Source organism: Carassius auratus, unplaced genomic scaffold (genome assembly GCF_003368295.1).
Source record: "Carassius auratus strain Wakin unplaced genomic scaffold, ASM336829v1 scaf_tig00004210, whole genome shotgun sequence".
Lineage (NCBI taxonomy): Eukaryota > Metazoa > Chordata > Actinopteri > Cypriniformes > Cyprinidae > Carassius > Carassius auratus.
The window spans coordinates 16,267-32,224 of record NW_020523582.1 but is presented as its reverse complement, the minus strand read 5'-3'; the positions used below and the strand labels follow the sequence as shown (position 1 = coordinate 32,224).

At 37.9% G+C, this 15,958-nt stretch overlaps 1 protein-coding gene across 2 annotated transcripts in view; it reads right to left on the bottom strand.

Moving 5' to 3' along the window:
• Positions 1-378: 378 nt before the first annotated feature.
• The window catches only part of LOC113070441 (syntaxin-binding protein 4-like), a 31,751-nt gene continuing 16,171 nt past the window's right edge, over positions 379-15,958 (bottom strand). The window contains exons 11-21 of one of the 2 annotated variants that reach the window (XM_026243722.1): positions 11,188-11,276; positions 6,635-6,731; positions 5,507-5,634; positions 5,119-5,211; positions 4,228-4,293; positions 3,802-3,990; positions 3,220-3,336; positions 2,763-2,812; positions 2,552-2,682; positions 2,313-2,370; positions 379-1,645 (exon numbers count right to left, since the gene is read on the bottom strand). In XM_026243722.1, the coding sequence (XP_026099507.1) occupies positions 1,582-1,645; positions 2,313-2,370; positions 2,552-2,682; positions 2,763-2,812; positions 3,220-3,336; positions 3,802-3,990; positions 4,228-4,293; positions 5,119-5,211; positions 5,507-5,634; positions 6,635-6,731; positions 11,188-11,276 (1,082 nt within the window). In that variant the 3' untranslated portion in view covers positions 379-1,581. Of the gene's footprint in view, positions 1,646-2,312; positions 2,371-2,551; positions 2,683-2,762; positions 2,813-3,219; positions 3,337-3,801; positions 3,991-4,227; positions 4,294-5,118; positions 5,212-5,506; positions 5,635-6,634; positions 6,732-11,187; positions 11,277-15,958 lie in introns of those variants that run through there. The other variant, XR_003279928.1, reaches the window with a different exon arrangement.

Here is a 15,958-nt window from a genome sequence, read left to right as displayed (position 1 = left end):
AGTAAATAAGTGATATATATTCAAATAAACATAGTTATTTCAAACTGTAGTGATATTTCACAGTATTACTGTTTTCCTAAAACCATAAAAGGTTACTGGAAGGTCAAACTCAGTGATGCATCTTTAATAGAAATGTGTGTAATCATATCTAAGAAAAAAAAGCTGTTGCAGACTACACACGCATTCAAATTGTGTCAGCATGCAGCCCTTGATAGGCAAATCAATTTTATATGTATTGTACGATCAGACAGCTTTGGCTCAACAATGTAGACCGTCACACATACACTACTACTCCAGCAGACATGTAAGCATCCTCTAGTATTTTTAAAGTCTCTATTGTACTGAAGTCCACTGCATATAATACACAAACACATCACACATTTGTTCAGACTTTAATAAAAACATTCAAAGAAAGATATTTAGGCCACACATATGATGCAATCTAATTGAATCACAGGACTACATGTCAGCATTTTCAGAGCGTGTGCTGTTATTAATATCAACAAACCATCTGCATGATGGAAATGAATGATAACCAGTTTATTACACATTGATATAAGTAACTAGATCCTATATGGCAAGACAAAACAGAATACAGTGTGCTTATGAAAACAGTAACCCGATCCATGTGCATTGTTCAGCTGAACGGATGCATTCAGGGTGGAACACTGCAATATGACTGGAATTACTCGATATATGAGTGTCATGATGAGCAAGATCCCTACCAAGAACAGAATCATAGTCCGAGGAACCCAGGATGGAGCGAAGTTACTGTCGATCAATGAACCAAATCATGAAGGATCCCCTCAAAGCACTTAACAGAGAAAAGCTGATCATAATGCAGTGAAGGCTGGGTGACCCTGGACAAGACCGGCAAAGACATGAAGAGCAAATCAGAGGGTTTGATGACAAGATTGACCAGGTTTATGACGGCAACCGTGCACATACTTAGAAGCGAGCGTGTCTACATGTCTCTGCATAATAAAAGATTCGGACCGAAAATATAAAATCTTCAAAACGTCATAGCACTTCTCAGAACAGATACAAATAAGCATCATATCAAATGATGAAGAGTGGGGACTGTCCTGAAGATCCCTAGGTGAAATCTAATACATGTACTGTATAATACACCTAACTCTAATAGAGAGGTCCGCTGCACAGCCACACGTGTTTTCATTACAGTTGTTCAAATGGGGAAATATACCATCTGAATGAGAGCATCTTCATAACTGTGTGAAGTAACCGCTTCAGCTGTTATAAATGTTACTCACGGCACATGCTGACACAGTTGAAATCATATCTGAGCGTTTCAAAGTCACCGCTGCTGTTAATGGTGCCGTTTGTGTTCCCGATTTAAATTCCCTTGGTTGGTTTCTGCCTTTATGTTATGAGTTCTGCTACATGTTAAATATGTACACGGACAGCTTTAAAAAATGAGTGTGAGTTTGATCAGAAGAGCTCAGGCCTCTGGTCACCACTTGAAAGAGTACAAACCACACAGTCTCTTATGTTCCACAGTATAGTTGCAGTTCGACCTCGATGTCCTGAATGAGCCCGGTTTGTCTGTCCATCCCAGATGATCTACTGACCTCGCCGCTCTACTGCAAGAGCCCCGGGGACAGGAGGTTCTGGCCACTGAGTGAGGCTACAGAGAAAAAAATTACAAAAAATGATTGCAGATTAAGTGTGGCATTGTGTAAGTCTGTAAGCTTCTAAATTAAATATGAAGAATCTCATTATCATGTTTATGATTGTGTTTCATTCTAAAGGGATTTGCATTTGCCATATTCCCTTAAGAGTATGCGCCTTCCACAGTGAACTCTTCAGAAGTTAAAAGGGGTTAAAAATATAACTGTCATTTGGAGTCTATGATACAATCACACAATGGCTGATACTATTGTAATAATAATAAATAAATGTAAAAAATGAGTAAACAAATGTACAGAGCATGTCCTATAATTATTTTTTTTTTTTTACAAAAATCTAGTTAAAATTTCAGAATGATAATTAAAGACTAATAAAACTAATAAAACCCGTTTTGTAGGATTGACCATATGACAAGGCTGCCCTGACTGTCCTCATTTCAAAATGGCATGATTAATATGAAAAATGTCTAAAATACGAGCCACACTTGGTGTTTTCAAAACTCCTCGTCACACTGGATAAGTAAGAGACTTTGCAAGGCCAGCAGTTATAGTGAAGGGTAATGTGACGGTGAAATGAACATTTGGCCAGAGCTCAACTTAGCTGACAGCAGCAGTTGAAGGGAGAGATGCTGATGGCTTCATAACACAATAAAAACAGCCACTCACTCTGAATCACAGTCCTCTTCGGCCTTCACAATGCTTCCCTCTACGTACTGCAGTAATTCTGCGAAATAACCAAACATTTTGTGAATAATACTTATAATATCACAGATTCGAAAACACAAGTTCAAATGAGTAAATTACAACAAAATGTCCAGAAACTGTCTTATTGTCCCAGATTACTCAAGGAGAGAGGCTGTAAGCAGCCACTCAGAAGAGCAGCCCAGAGCTGTTTTCTCACTCACTGTGATCCTCGGTGCAGAGTGAGCAGACACCATCTACGAGCTCTTTGGCCTCAGCTGCGAGCTGGCAGGCTGGATCCGGGATCGGGGAGGCTGTGTCGGGGCTGTCAGTCACTGGAGACGCTTGTGTGCACCTGTAGGACGAGGAAGATACGTCATGATCTCTGACAGAGTGAGCCACTACAACTTTCAGTGTTTGTCTTGAGAAACATACCCACTTTCAATCCCAAATAAGCTGGCATTGGTGAAAACTTTGTGGACATTCTGTAAAAACAAGAGAGCAAATTTTAAACTTGGATAATCTTTGTGTTTTGGACGCGACACTGATATCTAGATGCAACAGTGTACTTTAAAAGGAACTTTAAAACCAAAAATGAATATCCTGTCATCATTTACTCACCTTCTTGTCAATCCAAAACTGTATGACTTTCTGTCTTCTGCTAAACATGAAAGAAGATATTTTGAGGAAAACTGTGCAGTTGATGATAGCCATTGTCTTCTTTAGTATGAAAAAAAATACTGGAAGTCATTGGCTACCATTAACAGATTGGTTCCCAAAATTCTCTTTTGTGTTCAACAAAGAAACTGACATGAGGGTGAGTAAATGATGACAGAATTAGCATTTCGGGCTGAACTATCCCTTTAAGTCAGAAAACGTGGTTTGTGTTGACCTGTGCAAATCCAAGGAGCTTCTTGTTGGATATCTCCAGGTGTTTCCGTGTGAGTTCAGACCTTCTCAGCTGACTGTCAATCATGGCCAGCCTCCTGTTCAGCTCCATCACATTCTCCTGGGAAGACAATGGTCTTTAAAAACCTTTGCTAAAACGTAAACTATTAAAAACTTTTTCGTTAATTGAAATAAAACTGAATTATAAATATTTGATGAAAAGCACACAACTTAAAAAAATTTAAATAAAACAATAGAAATGTTCTCACGGCAACTAACTGAAATAAAATAGGTATTAACATGACTCAAACTAAAAAGTTCAACAAAAATCAAGTTATATAGAAACATTTTTAAAAAACGAATTAAAATAAAACTAAAACTAAAATGAAAGTGTACAAAATAAAAGCTAATTCAAGATTCCTAATAGTATACAAATACTAAAACAACACTAGTTCATCTTAAACAGGACTGTGTTGTACTGGATAACTATTATCTGCCAACTCATTCTTGTCTACAAAAGTTTCAGTCATTGCATCTATATAAATAATTTTTCAGCAAACAGACAAATGTGTTGAGGAACATTTACTTTAGTAGCCTCCAGGCCTCTCGGTTTCTTTCCGGCGAGCTGGTTCTTCAGATCTTTGATTTCAGCCTCCAGGAGCTGAATGACCTGCTCATAGTCTTGTTCAGCGCTGTTGGTCTGTCTCTGAACAGCCTCAGCGACCTGCAGCTTACTCTTCAGAGACTTGTTCTCCTCCACTGTGGCTGTGGTCTTCTGTTTCATCCATACACACGGAAATAAGCAAATGCACAAAAGGACGAGTGGAGGAACATCTTCAGATGCTCATGTTGTGATAGTTTACATTTGGTATACACAAATATAGTGAGGTAAAATGGGCATCACAAAGTGTTGATGTATTAAAACTGCTCACATGACTTAATATTTGGATTTTGAGGCATTTAAGTCACATTAAACAAATCATGTGTTTATTTGTGATGCTGCAGGCTTTACCTCAGCCGTTTTCTGCAGTTCCTCCTCCAGAGTCTTCTTACTGTCTTCTGTGTCTTTCAGTAACCCCTGAGAGCAAAAAATGTTCATATCAAAGGCTTTCTGCACAGATGTTCAGCTCTGTCTCACTAAATTTAATAGAAGGGATCAAACCTAAAATAGCTAGGACATGGAAATTCTGTTCTCTACATGTATGATATTGATCTTATAGAATGATTCAACTATGCATATATTCTTTTTATTTATTTTTTTGACCTTGTTATTTTTCATCCGATGTTTATAACTCGATTTCCAGTGAAATGACATGGTGACACATACCAAACTTCAATCATTTATAACTCCGCCCCTTTTCAGTTTTTTTATTTTTAATTAATCTATTTCACTCAGATATACAGTACAGTACATCACAATATGGAAAAAAATTTTTGTCACTATTTCCATTTAATTGCAATTTTCTTTTGCCACACAAATCGTGGTAAATAGAAAAAATGACTGTTCAGAAATATTTCTTATCAGTCGTAAAACTTTCTTTAACATTAAATCACCTGTCACATTGTGATTCTGTTCCTCATACTTTTGTTTTGGTGGTTTATTGTGAGAAATATTCCACTTGAAACAAAAACGTATGAAAGAAAAGCGTGCCTGTTAAAGGTGCTGATGATAAATAAATAAAAGGTGGTTATAAAAAAGTTTTGAAATGTGTTTTCTTAAGTTGATTTGTATGCTTCTGAATCAGTCAGACTATCGCTCTAACAAATTGACTTTAAATGGTATGTATAAAAACTTGTTAGTAGTAACTGTTTATTACATGCCAGTATTACAAGTCATTCTTGACATGCATTTGGCACTTAACGAGTGTTCATTTTGCAATCCAGTGTTTATTTCAGTACTCACCTTAAGTTGTTTCATTTGCAGCTGAAGATGTTTGACTTCAGTCTGAAACTCCTCCAGTTCCTCACTGCTGTAGCTGCACTCTGACTCACAGGTCTGAAACAGAGAAGGACACTATGAAAACAGCTCTTTCTTGAGTGTGTGACCCTGCCTCTGTGATCTGAAAAGAACATCGAAACCAGGACCATTTCAGTGCTCATGCATCGATGTGAGACATATCCAAAGGTGCAGGGCACAGAACAGGCAAACTCTTACAATTGAAGCATTTAAGGGCTTAAAAGACAGCTTTGATAACTCTACTGAGCAGCCGAAAAGCTCCTTTAAGAACACAAAGTAAATCTCCCCAATCAAAGTCAAGTGCTCCATTACTGAATCCTGCGGGTCTACTTACTGGGGAATGAAAGGCAGAGGTGTCCATCAAACTGGCTGCTTCCTGATAGGAGAACATGAAGGGACCCTGTCCCAGTCCCGCCTCCTCCAGCTTCTCCTGATAAACGCTGCGGGTGGCTTCCACAAAGTCTTGTCAAGAAAACAGAGCTGAAGTTAGAAGTAGCCAAGAACAACACTTAAAATATAGTAAAAGCATGTAAGAAATTATAGCATAAGAACCATCAAGACCTCTGGTGGTCAACATTTGCTTGCTAAACTTCTTCTGTCACTCGATCTATCCAGAAATCAATGTGAAAATCTATCCAGAACAATCTTCATAACAAGAGGAAGAGTGTCTAGAGGGAATATTTATGTTCAGGTGTCCTTGCACAGCTGAAGTACAAGAAACCAGGCAGAGCTCTTGCTCCACTGCAAGCACTTTTGATCAGGATTTGCTGCGGAGGAGCGTAACTCCCTGTCATGAGCAACCTGGAAATACACCTAGCTCTCCAATTTCATAGTGAATCCAAATATTTCCCCCCCCATGACAATCTGTCAAAGTGTTTCAAAGTGTAAACCAAAGCTCAATATCCAAATATGGATGATTATTTCCTTTTCAAAATGGGTATTTCCACCAATGTAAAACTGATTATTTCCGTAGTTATTTCAGAGGTTGGGAATCTCAGGCACGCATGATACACCGATTAATCACTAGCATCTGAGCAATATGTGCGAGAGAGATTAACATCACATTGTCTTAGTTATTTTAGTAATGTTGAATTATGCTACATTTGCATGCTAAACCAACCACACTTTCCTTTTATTTATTTGTTTTGTCATACTAAGGACTGTGCTAAAGAAGGCTTGATCCTCCTGAAGGACAAAAAACAAGTTGTTGGCCTATAAATATGAAGATACATTTCTGGTGAAATATAAAATGGCAACCTCTGAATTGGTGAAAACCATTAACATTACATGAGCAGTTAAACTGAATACCCCACTCATTCAAGGATGTTTGCACTATGAACTATGTGATTTTCTGAAAAAGGGAATGTATTTGAAAATGAGTAATTATTTCCTTCATCTAGTTGACTGGCTGAAGATCATGTTAAGCAGCTGCAGTATAGAGGTGTAAAGCATGTTTCTGTACCTCCATACGACACCGTTCCCTGAGGGTCTGTAGTGAGACTCTCTCTGAGCTGCCGTCTCTTCTCATCTGTTAGATCCAAACCCAGGTACGACAGAGCCTGCAAAATGACCAAACTGTCAAAAACCTCCATCATTACAGTGCTTCTGACCTATTCAATCACATCCTGCAGTTCTCCTATTCTAAAAGGCATTATTTTAATTATGTACATATTTCTATTATGTTATATATTACAAAACTAGTTTGAATATATTGCTCAGAGCAAATGTTTCTCTTGAAAAAAAAAACTACTTGAACAAAAGGTGCTTAAAGGGGACATATGACTTGCTAAAAAGAACATTATTTGTGTATTTGGTGTAATGAAATGTGTTTATGCTTTTTAAGGTTCAAAAACACATTATTTCCTTCATATTGTTTCTGGTCTATGCCCCGCCCTCTGAAACGTGGGGATTTTACAAAGCTCATCTGAAAAGCGAGGTGTGCTCTGATTGGCCAGCTATCCAGTGTGTTGTGATTGGCCGAATACCTCAAGCGTGTAACGGAAATGTTATGCCACTTTACATATTGTGTTGCCCTGTCCGGTCCAGAGCGACGAAACATAAACATAAAACCCCTTTATAAATGTGATATAAACATGATTTCTAGTCGTGTCCTCTTTTGGAAGGCCAAACAAAGTGGTTTCGCTTTCTCAACAAAATAGTGACACAAACCACGGCCTTGAGTGAGCGCAAACCGAGGCCTAGAGTGATATAACGAAGGACCGTCCGTTGGGCTTGAGGCAACCACATGTGACGACCCTGGGCTGGTCTCCGCTTCATGCACGATGAAAGCCGATCCGGCAATCCACAGTGCAAAGTCGATGTATTTCCTCAGCGACCAGCATGGATCAGCTCCAGGCATGACGAAGCAGATATCGTCCTCTTTTGGAAGGCCAAACAAAGTACTTTCGCTTTCAAAGTGTAACACAAAGCGTCTAAACAACATGAAGGCAGCAACAACTATACTACAATGAGAATAAAAGGTACACCTTCTTTCTTTGCGTGAACATCTGGGCGGCGTTATGCAAATCTTCCCACATAGTGATGTAGAGACGTGGGGGCGTGTTTTAATGAGCCATTTTAGGGGGGTGTGGACAAGTCTTAACTTTTATAAAGAATATCTTTTTGGATTTGAGACTTTAGTCTTTGCAACTTCACAGATCTTTTTTATGCACCAAGAGCTTGTAAAACTCCAAAGAGAAAGGAAAATTTTAAATCCCATCATACAACCCCTTTGAAAGTGCTGACTGATGACTATGATTGTTTTTTTTGACTGCACAGCATCCAAGCCAAGTTTGAAAAGAGTGTTACAGCTATGAGCTATGTACACAAGAGGGCAGTGTGGTAACAGAGGTCAAGACACTGGCGTACAATAAATCCAGGCTTGTGGTCCATAAGAGTTCAAAAGGCATTAATAAAGCTAATCAGACTAAGTTCAAACCTTCAATCTGATACTGCCACAAAAGTAAGACACACCGATCAAACACCACTGGCAAGAAAACTGTCCCCTTACAGATAAAACATCTACATCTACTACTGCAGAACAGCAGAATAAACAGCATGATGTCACATTGAAACTTTGGACCATGTCAAATACCTTTTTGTGTATCACTTAATATCATGTTCATTGTGCCTTTAGTCCACATTTAAGTGCTCTTGTCCAGTGAGACCTGATCCTATTAATGAGCTGGTAGATTAGGGTCAGCCTCGGGATCAGCAGGATTAAATTAAATCTCTGCTAAACAACTGCACCATAACAAAGAGGAGAGATGGAGATGTATGAGGAGAATGAGACTGAGATATGATAGTCTTCATAAGTACCCTGTCAGTTACTTCGCACAGAGATACAGGCTCCTTCTGAAGTCACTGGTACAGATTTCAAAAATTTTGTTGCACTTATCTGCATCAACTCTAGTGAAGTATAACCACACTTTGGAACGTTTTGCCATCGTCACTCTTTGTATTAAGCAGGAATTTTTGTACTGTAAGGGGCCGTTTGCATATCGCGTCTAAAAACGCGTGGAAAACGCTAGGCACGCCGCTTTCTGATTTTTTCCCCCAAAGCCTTTGGGCACTTGCTCTCCTGAGGAGTCTGCCGTTGCTAAGCAACCATGACCTGATCTCTCCATGAAAACGCGGAAATTTCAGCAATGGATGAATGGATTTGCAGCACTAAAAACTGCTTGCAGTAGCTCTGCTACTAAATTAATAAAAAAATCCACATACAGCTATCAGCTGTTCCTTCATCTTGGCTGAGCTTCAACATTGTTCCAGAAAAGGTGAGGAAGTTACATGACCTGCGGTGCGCTTGCTGCATTCTGAAAATTTGAGATGTTTTTTACTCAATGCAGTGCGGACGCCATGCCTGGAAAAAACAAGGTCGTCGGAGCGTGTGTGCGTCGCGACCGCGTCGCTTCCATTATGAGCGCGCATACCGCGCACGTGCATTTGAAATAAGGAACTTGAGCATGCAAATACGCGATATGTGAACAGCCCCTTCAGGTGTGTGGGCATGAGCGATCTCGCAGATTTCACAGACAAACGTCTTAAAAATATTGCAAATTAGAAATGTTTGGTAAGATAAAATGTGCACGATAACATTATTAAGCAAAAATACATAGTACATTAGTACCGAAAGCAGAACCGATACCGTCAGATCTTACTGATACTACGGTCTTTCATAATTTAGCCCCGGGGCCAGTTTAATACCGGGTTTCGGTACTCATCCCTACTTATTATATATATTTTGTAAATTTTGACCAGAAAAAAAGTTACGGACCGCAGCTCTGATTGGTTGTTTCTTACCGGGAGTGTAGTATTTCTGCAAATGGCAATAGGACCACTGGGAGGAGCTAGAGGAGCTTGATTTTTTCATAGATTATCTGTCTCATATTCTGCTGTCAGGACATAATGACAGGTTTAACAAATATGTAAAATTAGATTTAGTCTGAGAGATTTCTGTCCCTTTCTGTTCCATTGAAACTATGTGAACGGTATACTGTCCATGTCTAGAAAGCGTTGTCTTCTCTTCCGGGTCTGTTGTGAGCGCGTTCACAACACTGACGCAGCTGACGTGTTATCTTTGTTTTTGGGCGCACCAGAAAACACGTCAGCAGTGTCATACGTCAGCAATGCCGTGAACTCTCTCACAATAGAAACGGAAGAGAAGACAATGCTGAATAAAGTCGTAATTTTTGTTATTTTTGGATCAAAGTGTATTTCTGATGCTTCAACAAATTCTAACGGACCCTCTGATGTCACATGGACTACTTTGATGATGTTCTTCTTATCTTTCTGGACATGGACAGTATACCGTACACACAGCTTCAATGGAGGGACAGAAAGCTCTCGGACTAAATCTAAAATATCTTAAACTGTGTTACAAAGATAAATGGAAGTCTTACTGGTTTGGAACAACATGAGGGTAAGTTATTAATGACATAATTTTCATTGTTGGGTGAACTAATCCTTCAAATGTACAAAAAAAAATGATTTAAAGACGATAAAAAACTGATTTATTTTAGCGGGTTGTCTCATGGGGCCACCAGGTTAATATCACATGACTAGTATACTACTCATTTTATTCAAACTTTCTCTCACAGATATAAACTGTTAAAATGATATAAAATCCAGTAATTCAATTTTGTAACACTATCCAGCACAGTGGTTCTCAACCGAGCATCAACATGACTAAAAAAGTATATGCCATAAGTAATAATTAATAATTATTTTTAATAATCAAATTTTAATCTAAATGAAAAATGCTAAAAAGAAAATAGGATTTATTTTTTATAAGATAATAGAATCCAATATATATATAAATATATTAATCAAAGTTGTCCTAACTTTTTGGTGAACGGTTTTGATCCACCTCAAATGTTGGCTAGTGTATATTTTTCCCCCTGAATAACTTTACTTGAACAACATACAGCCACAAAATGAAAAAATGAAATCACAAAATGAATTACCTTAATATATGTTAATTAGTTTAATACTCAATAGTCTATTCCATTCTGTTAATAAAAATAAAAAAAATAAAAAAACAAGCAGCTTTGTCACAATTACAGCAGAAATTCTAGAAATAGTCTTTATCAGCGTGTCGTTGAATATTTTGTTGGGGAACAAGGGGCCTTCAGGTTAAAAAGGTTGATAACCACTGATCTAGCTAGCTAACAAAATTGCAAAAAATTATTTTTGATAATCTTAGAGAGCATGTGGAAAATTTTTACAGATTTAAATTAAAGCTACAAAAATGTGCACATTTTTATGTCTTAAAATGCAATATGTAACATTTATCAAACATTACATGCTAAAAAAATAAAAAAGCAATTTTTGTGTGAGGTCAGTGAAAATATCGGTTTAGTCAGCAGAAGAAAAAAAACTTAGTTTCGTCCTATTTTATAAGTCAAACATAAACTTACCATGCACAGCTCCCGACTGCTGCGAATGTTTCATAAAGTAAAAGCATCACTCATTGTACACATGCAAAACTGTTTGTATAAACTAAACCAGGCTTACCAGATCGAGCTTCTCTGATTTGAGCCGTATGTGGGGGTCCAGCGAGATCTTGGGTTTGGAAACAGTGGCTTGTCTCTGTGCGGCAGAGGCTGAGGGGGAAAGTGGGACAGTCATTCACCTACTTTAAGAGTCATACTCACATTAGAGCAATTAGTGGTGAACGCTAAAGTTAGCTGCACTGGAAAACCTGGCCTTTGGAAAACTATTTTATTTTTTATTTTCTGGGAGCTCAAATGAATGGGTATTATATTAATACAATAAAGATTATGAACTGTGTGAGGGAATTGAATCGAGGGGGCGAGAGAGAAAGCGATGGAGAAAGAGAGGTATTAACACCAGTGCTTTCAGTGGCATGTGTATTGTTAAGCAACGCTCGCTATAAGAGCTATGAGATGATCACCCCCACCCTGGGGACACACTCCTGCAGGGGATTTAGCTGCCTTCTGATGCTCATGATTGACAGCTTGAGCTCAGACACGTCAGACTCAGACAGGTCCCAGCAGGAGCTCGCTTAGGAAGAGTGGATTTAACAGGTGGTACTGATGGGACACAATCCAGATTAATAATGCTTCTATCAGTTCAGCCAGAATTACAAACATGTAGAAAGGCAGCATAACTATTTGTTAAAGGGTTACCTTACAAAAATGTAATAACTTACTCGCCTTCATGTTGAAATTTGAAGAAAGTCCTAGCCACTGTTTTCATTATAATAAAAAGAGAATGGGGACTCATTCTATCAAGCTCCAACAGCACAAAAAAAAAAAAACATTAAAAGTGTAACTGAGAGCTATATTCCCAGTGATTTCAAATTAAATACGGCAAAATTAAACTGACATGGCGTTTTGTCATGATGACTTCTGTAGTCCATTTCAGAGCATTATGGAGGGATGATACAAAATATTATCTATGAAAAATTATTTGAATTTCAGACTGTTTCTCACACGAAGCTATTATGACTTCTGAAAACCTGGAAAATAGTACATGATTCATTCATACAGACCAAAACTTTAATGGTGCTTTTTTGCCATTTTTAGTAGCTGACAGCCCCAGTCCCCATTCACTTTTATTATATGGAAAAGAACAGCCTAGATATTCTTGAAAAGTTCTCTTTTGGTTTTCATTGCTATTTGCGTCATGAAATGAGTATATGATGACAAAATGTTTATTTAAAAAAATAAAAATAAAACAATTATTAAATCCAAAGGCCGAGATCAAAATCTGACACATAAGCACTTATAAATCTATTTATAATAATACTGTCATGTTTAACCTACACAAAACTGTCACTGGGGCAGTCCCATTTCAAAAGGTACAAAAAGAAATACTTTAGGTTATAATATGTACTAATATTAGGGGTTAATAAGGTGTACCTTTTAGCTTTTGTATCTTGACCCAGTGACAGCTTTGAACCAGTTTTTTTCCAAAAGAGAGTATTGTAATACATTACTTTATCTGAAATATTCAGCTTTTATATTAGGGTGCAAACCTCACTCTTCCATGCCGAGCAGAATTCTACAACAATCTCTTCATCTCTACAAATCACAATGATTAAAGAATGACAAGGAACGAGGATAAGCATGTCTCGGAGTCCAAACGCATCTCTTTCTTTCTAGGAAGGACACCCAGAAGGGCTTTTGCAGGATTACAGCACCTATTTAATTCAGATAAGACGGATCTTCCTTATTCTTATAAGATTTTATCAGCTAGTCTGGATAAATAGATAATTAAGCACTATACAGTTTATAGATGTCACAAATGATTAGAACGCTATGCCTGTAAACACAACATCCAGAGTTCAAGGGCGAGCCAGGCATGTTTACATCCGGTCCAGAGTAACCTTAGGCTCTGGGTCAGAGAAAGCCTGATGGACAGGTGCACAGTGCACATCCAGTTTGGAGACTGGACACTAAAGCCACACTTGAAAATGTTTGAATGTCAATGCTTTAAATTACACTTTACAAAAACAGTAATAACTAGAATTAAAAGTTAGTGAACTAACTTTGATGTTGGCTTGGCCATCTTGGCCATGGAGCAAAAGAGCCAAAGTACTTGTGTGCCCAACATTGAGTTGCCCCGCTGCAAAATTAATACACATAATAATGCCATAAAAAAATACACCTGCAACAGTCTTTTTCCATGCTCCCTTGCTGTTTTCTTTTTTTAATAAAAAGCCTGGGCTATGATAACAGCTATGACAGGGTTGTCTAGCTGGATGTGAAATAAGTCATGCCTATTTTTCTCGTGTATGTATTTCACAGTCCTGCCACCGTTGCGTTGTGGGCAACGACACACAAGATTACTGAAACAATGCATTTTAAATCAAGGAGATCAAAAGGGGTCCAAGCACAATGGTTTGTATAGATGATGCAGTTACACACTGTTTAAAATTTTTAATTTGTACTGTATGTTCATTCTATTTATTTATTTGTGCTATTTACATAATGTTTACTTTTTTTAAGTTTGTTTTTGTTAATGTAAAATAGCACTGCATAGTCTTTACTGTAAGATAAAATACACAATCAAACCAAAATGTATTCAGACACCTTCAACATTTCTCACATAATCACAGTTTATTTGCTGTAGTTTAGAAACTGGTAATAATATATGACAATAACTCAGAACAAATTCATCTTGATAATTTCAGATAACTTTGATAAAAAGATATGTAATGGAATCAACCAAAACTTCAGACTGTCAGTATGACAATATTTACACAACTATCAATACTTTGTTGAACAGTTACCAAGCAAGAAATGCTTAATTTGGTTCAGTCTGTGGTGTGAAAAGGTTGCATTAACAATTAAAGAAAGAAACACTTAAGCAAAACATGGGCAGGTCCTTAATTATTATTTTTTTAAATCAATTTCACTGGTAGCCTACTGTATGAAGAATTAGTGGGTATAATATTTCACAGATCACTATTTTGCCATACTCACTTACATAAATGAACTAGTGGCCTGCACCCACTAGTAAAACAATTCTATCTTATTTTTGGATTGACTTTGGATAAATTCTTGTACTACAAGGTAATTCAGTCAAGAGCAGTGAGTGATTTACTTTCATTTTCATACATTAAAGACTCTGACAGCAGAGCTAGTAAATTAGGCGCGGTCCCTTTAAGAGACAAACGCATCCATTATGATGATACACATCCGATTTTTTTTTTGCAAATCTTTACTTTCACTTAAGACATAACCACATACTTATTCGAACACACTTTCCAACACGGGTATTTCGACATATTTTGTATGTATTTGTTGTCGGTACAAAAGCAAGAAGACTTTGAGACGCGTCTCTGCTTGCTCCCTGAACAACACCGCGCTGCTGAATTGAGCTCTTTTGCTTTTCGCTCTTTTTTCTGTTTATTTAAACTGCGATTTGAATTTGTTCGTTCAGGTCCAGGAGGAAGTGAACGTCCTGAACGACAGCTCTGTTCAGTGTTGCTGTCCCTGTCCGCGATACGCGCGGCTCTCTCTCGTGCACACGCGCCATCAGCTGCTCAGTTCAGTTTCCCGCAGCGCGGGGCTGAAGCCAACTTGATGTGTTGAATGCTCGGAGCACGTTATAAAACGTATTCTTAAAATACACATTTCTGTTTTAATAAATGGTCATATTAAATCATAGCATAACACATAAGTAGGTACAAAAATAATCAGTGATGCATGCGACCCTTTTGGTCTCAGTGTAGCTCCCTGCTTTACCATGTTATGCAACGCTGAGCAATTGCTGCGACGTTAAGCCTGACAGAGAAATCTCACAAGCACATATAAACACTCATTTTCATATGTGTAATATATTCTTCTAATTGTTTTGTGCCGTTTCGCTGCAGTGTTTTAATGTGAAAGGCTGTAAATGTGTACTTCAAGTGTTCAGAGAAATAGGCTACATCGCAAGCTCATCTGTGACGTTCAGCATGATGATTCAGTTAGAAACCAGCTAAGACCAGCGTGACAGTGGCCAAAACTACTTTAAAACCATATAATATATTATTCTAATTGTTTTGTGCCGTTTCGCTGCAGTGTTTTAATGCGAAAGGCTGTAAATTCTCTGTGGACTTCAAGTGTTCAGAGAAATACATCGCCAGCTCGCGGACATTTGGCTGCCGCGAATATATCATGTTATTACTTTAAACAGTTCAGAAACATCTGAATTTAGCTCTTGGTGTGTTCTAACGTGTGGATTGCGTGCAATCGCCGTTATAAAAGGTCTTAAATTAGAATGAATTCGCTCGTTGTGAGCTCCGTGGAGACAGACTGAGCTGAGCAGCAGTGATTCTTCTCTCGTCTTTCTGACTGCTCTCTGCCCAGAAATAAATTATTAATGAGCCCTGACCCCTGTAATAATCAGATATGTTGGTTTAGCTTGTCAGTTTGAAGGAAATTGTATTATTTACTTGTATTTTTAACGGTTTAAAAGTGAAACGAAACCCGACTCCGCCCCTAAATCTCATTGCAACTGTAGGGGCGCAATTTTTCTCAGACAATGTAAGTCTATGGGTAATGAATTTTGACATTTAAAAATTAATAAAAAAAAAACTTTAAGTCTGATCAGTCTGAAAAGATATAGCAACCAGCACCGCTCTATCCCACAGGTGTCTGCCGAGTTTGGGGCTTGTGGCTTTAAAGCCCTAGGAGGAGTAGCGTTTAGAATTTCTGTCAGAAAAATAATAATAAGAAAAAGAGGAAAAAGAAGAAGTTTAAATAGCATAACAGTATGTTGGCTTGTTGCCAAGCCAACATAATGAGTTCACTGAAAAAAAAACAATGAATAT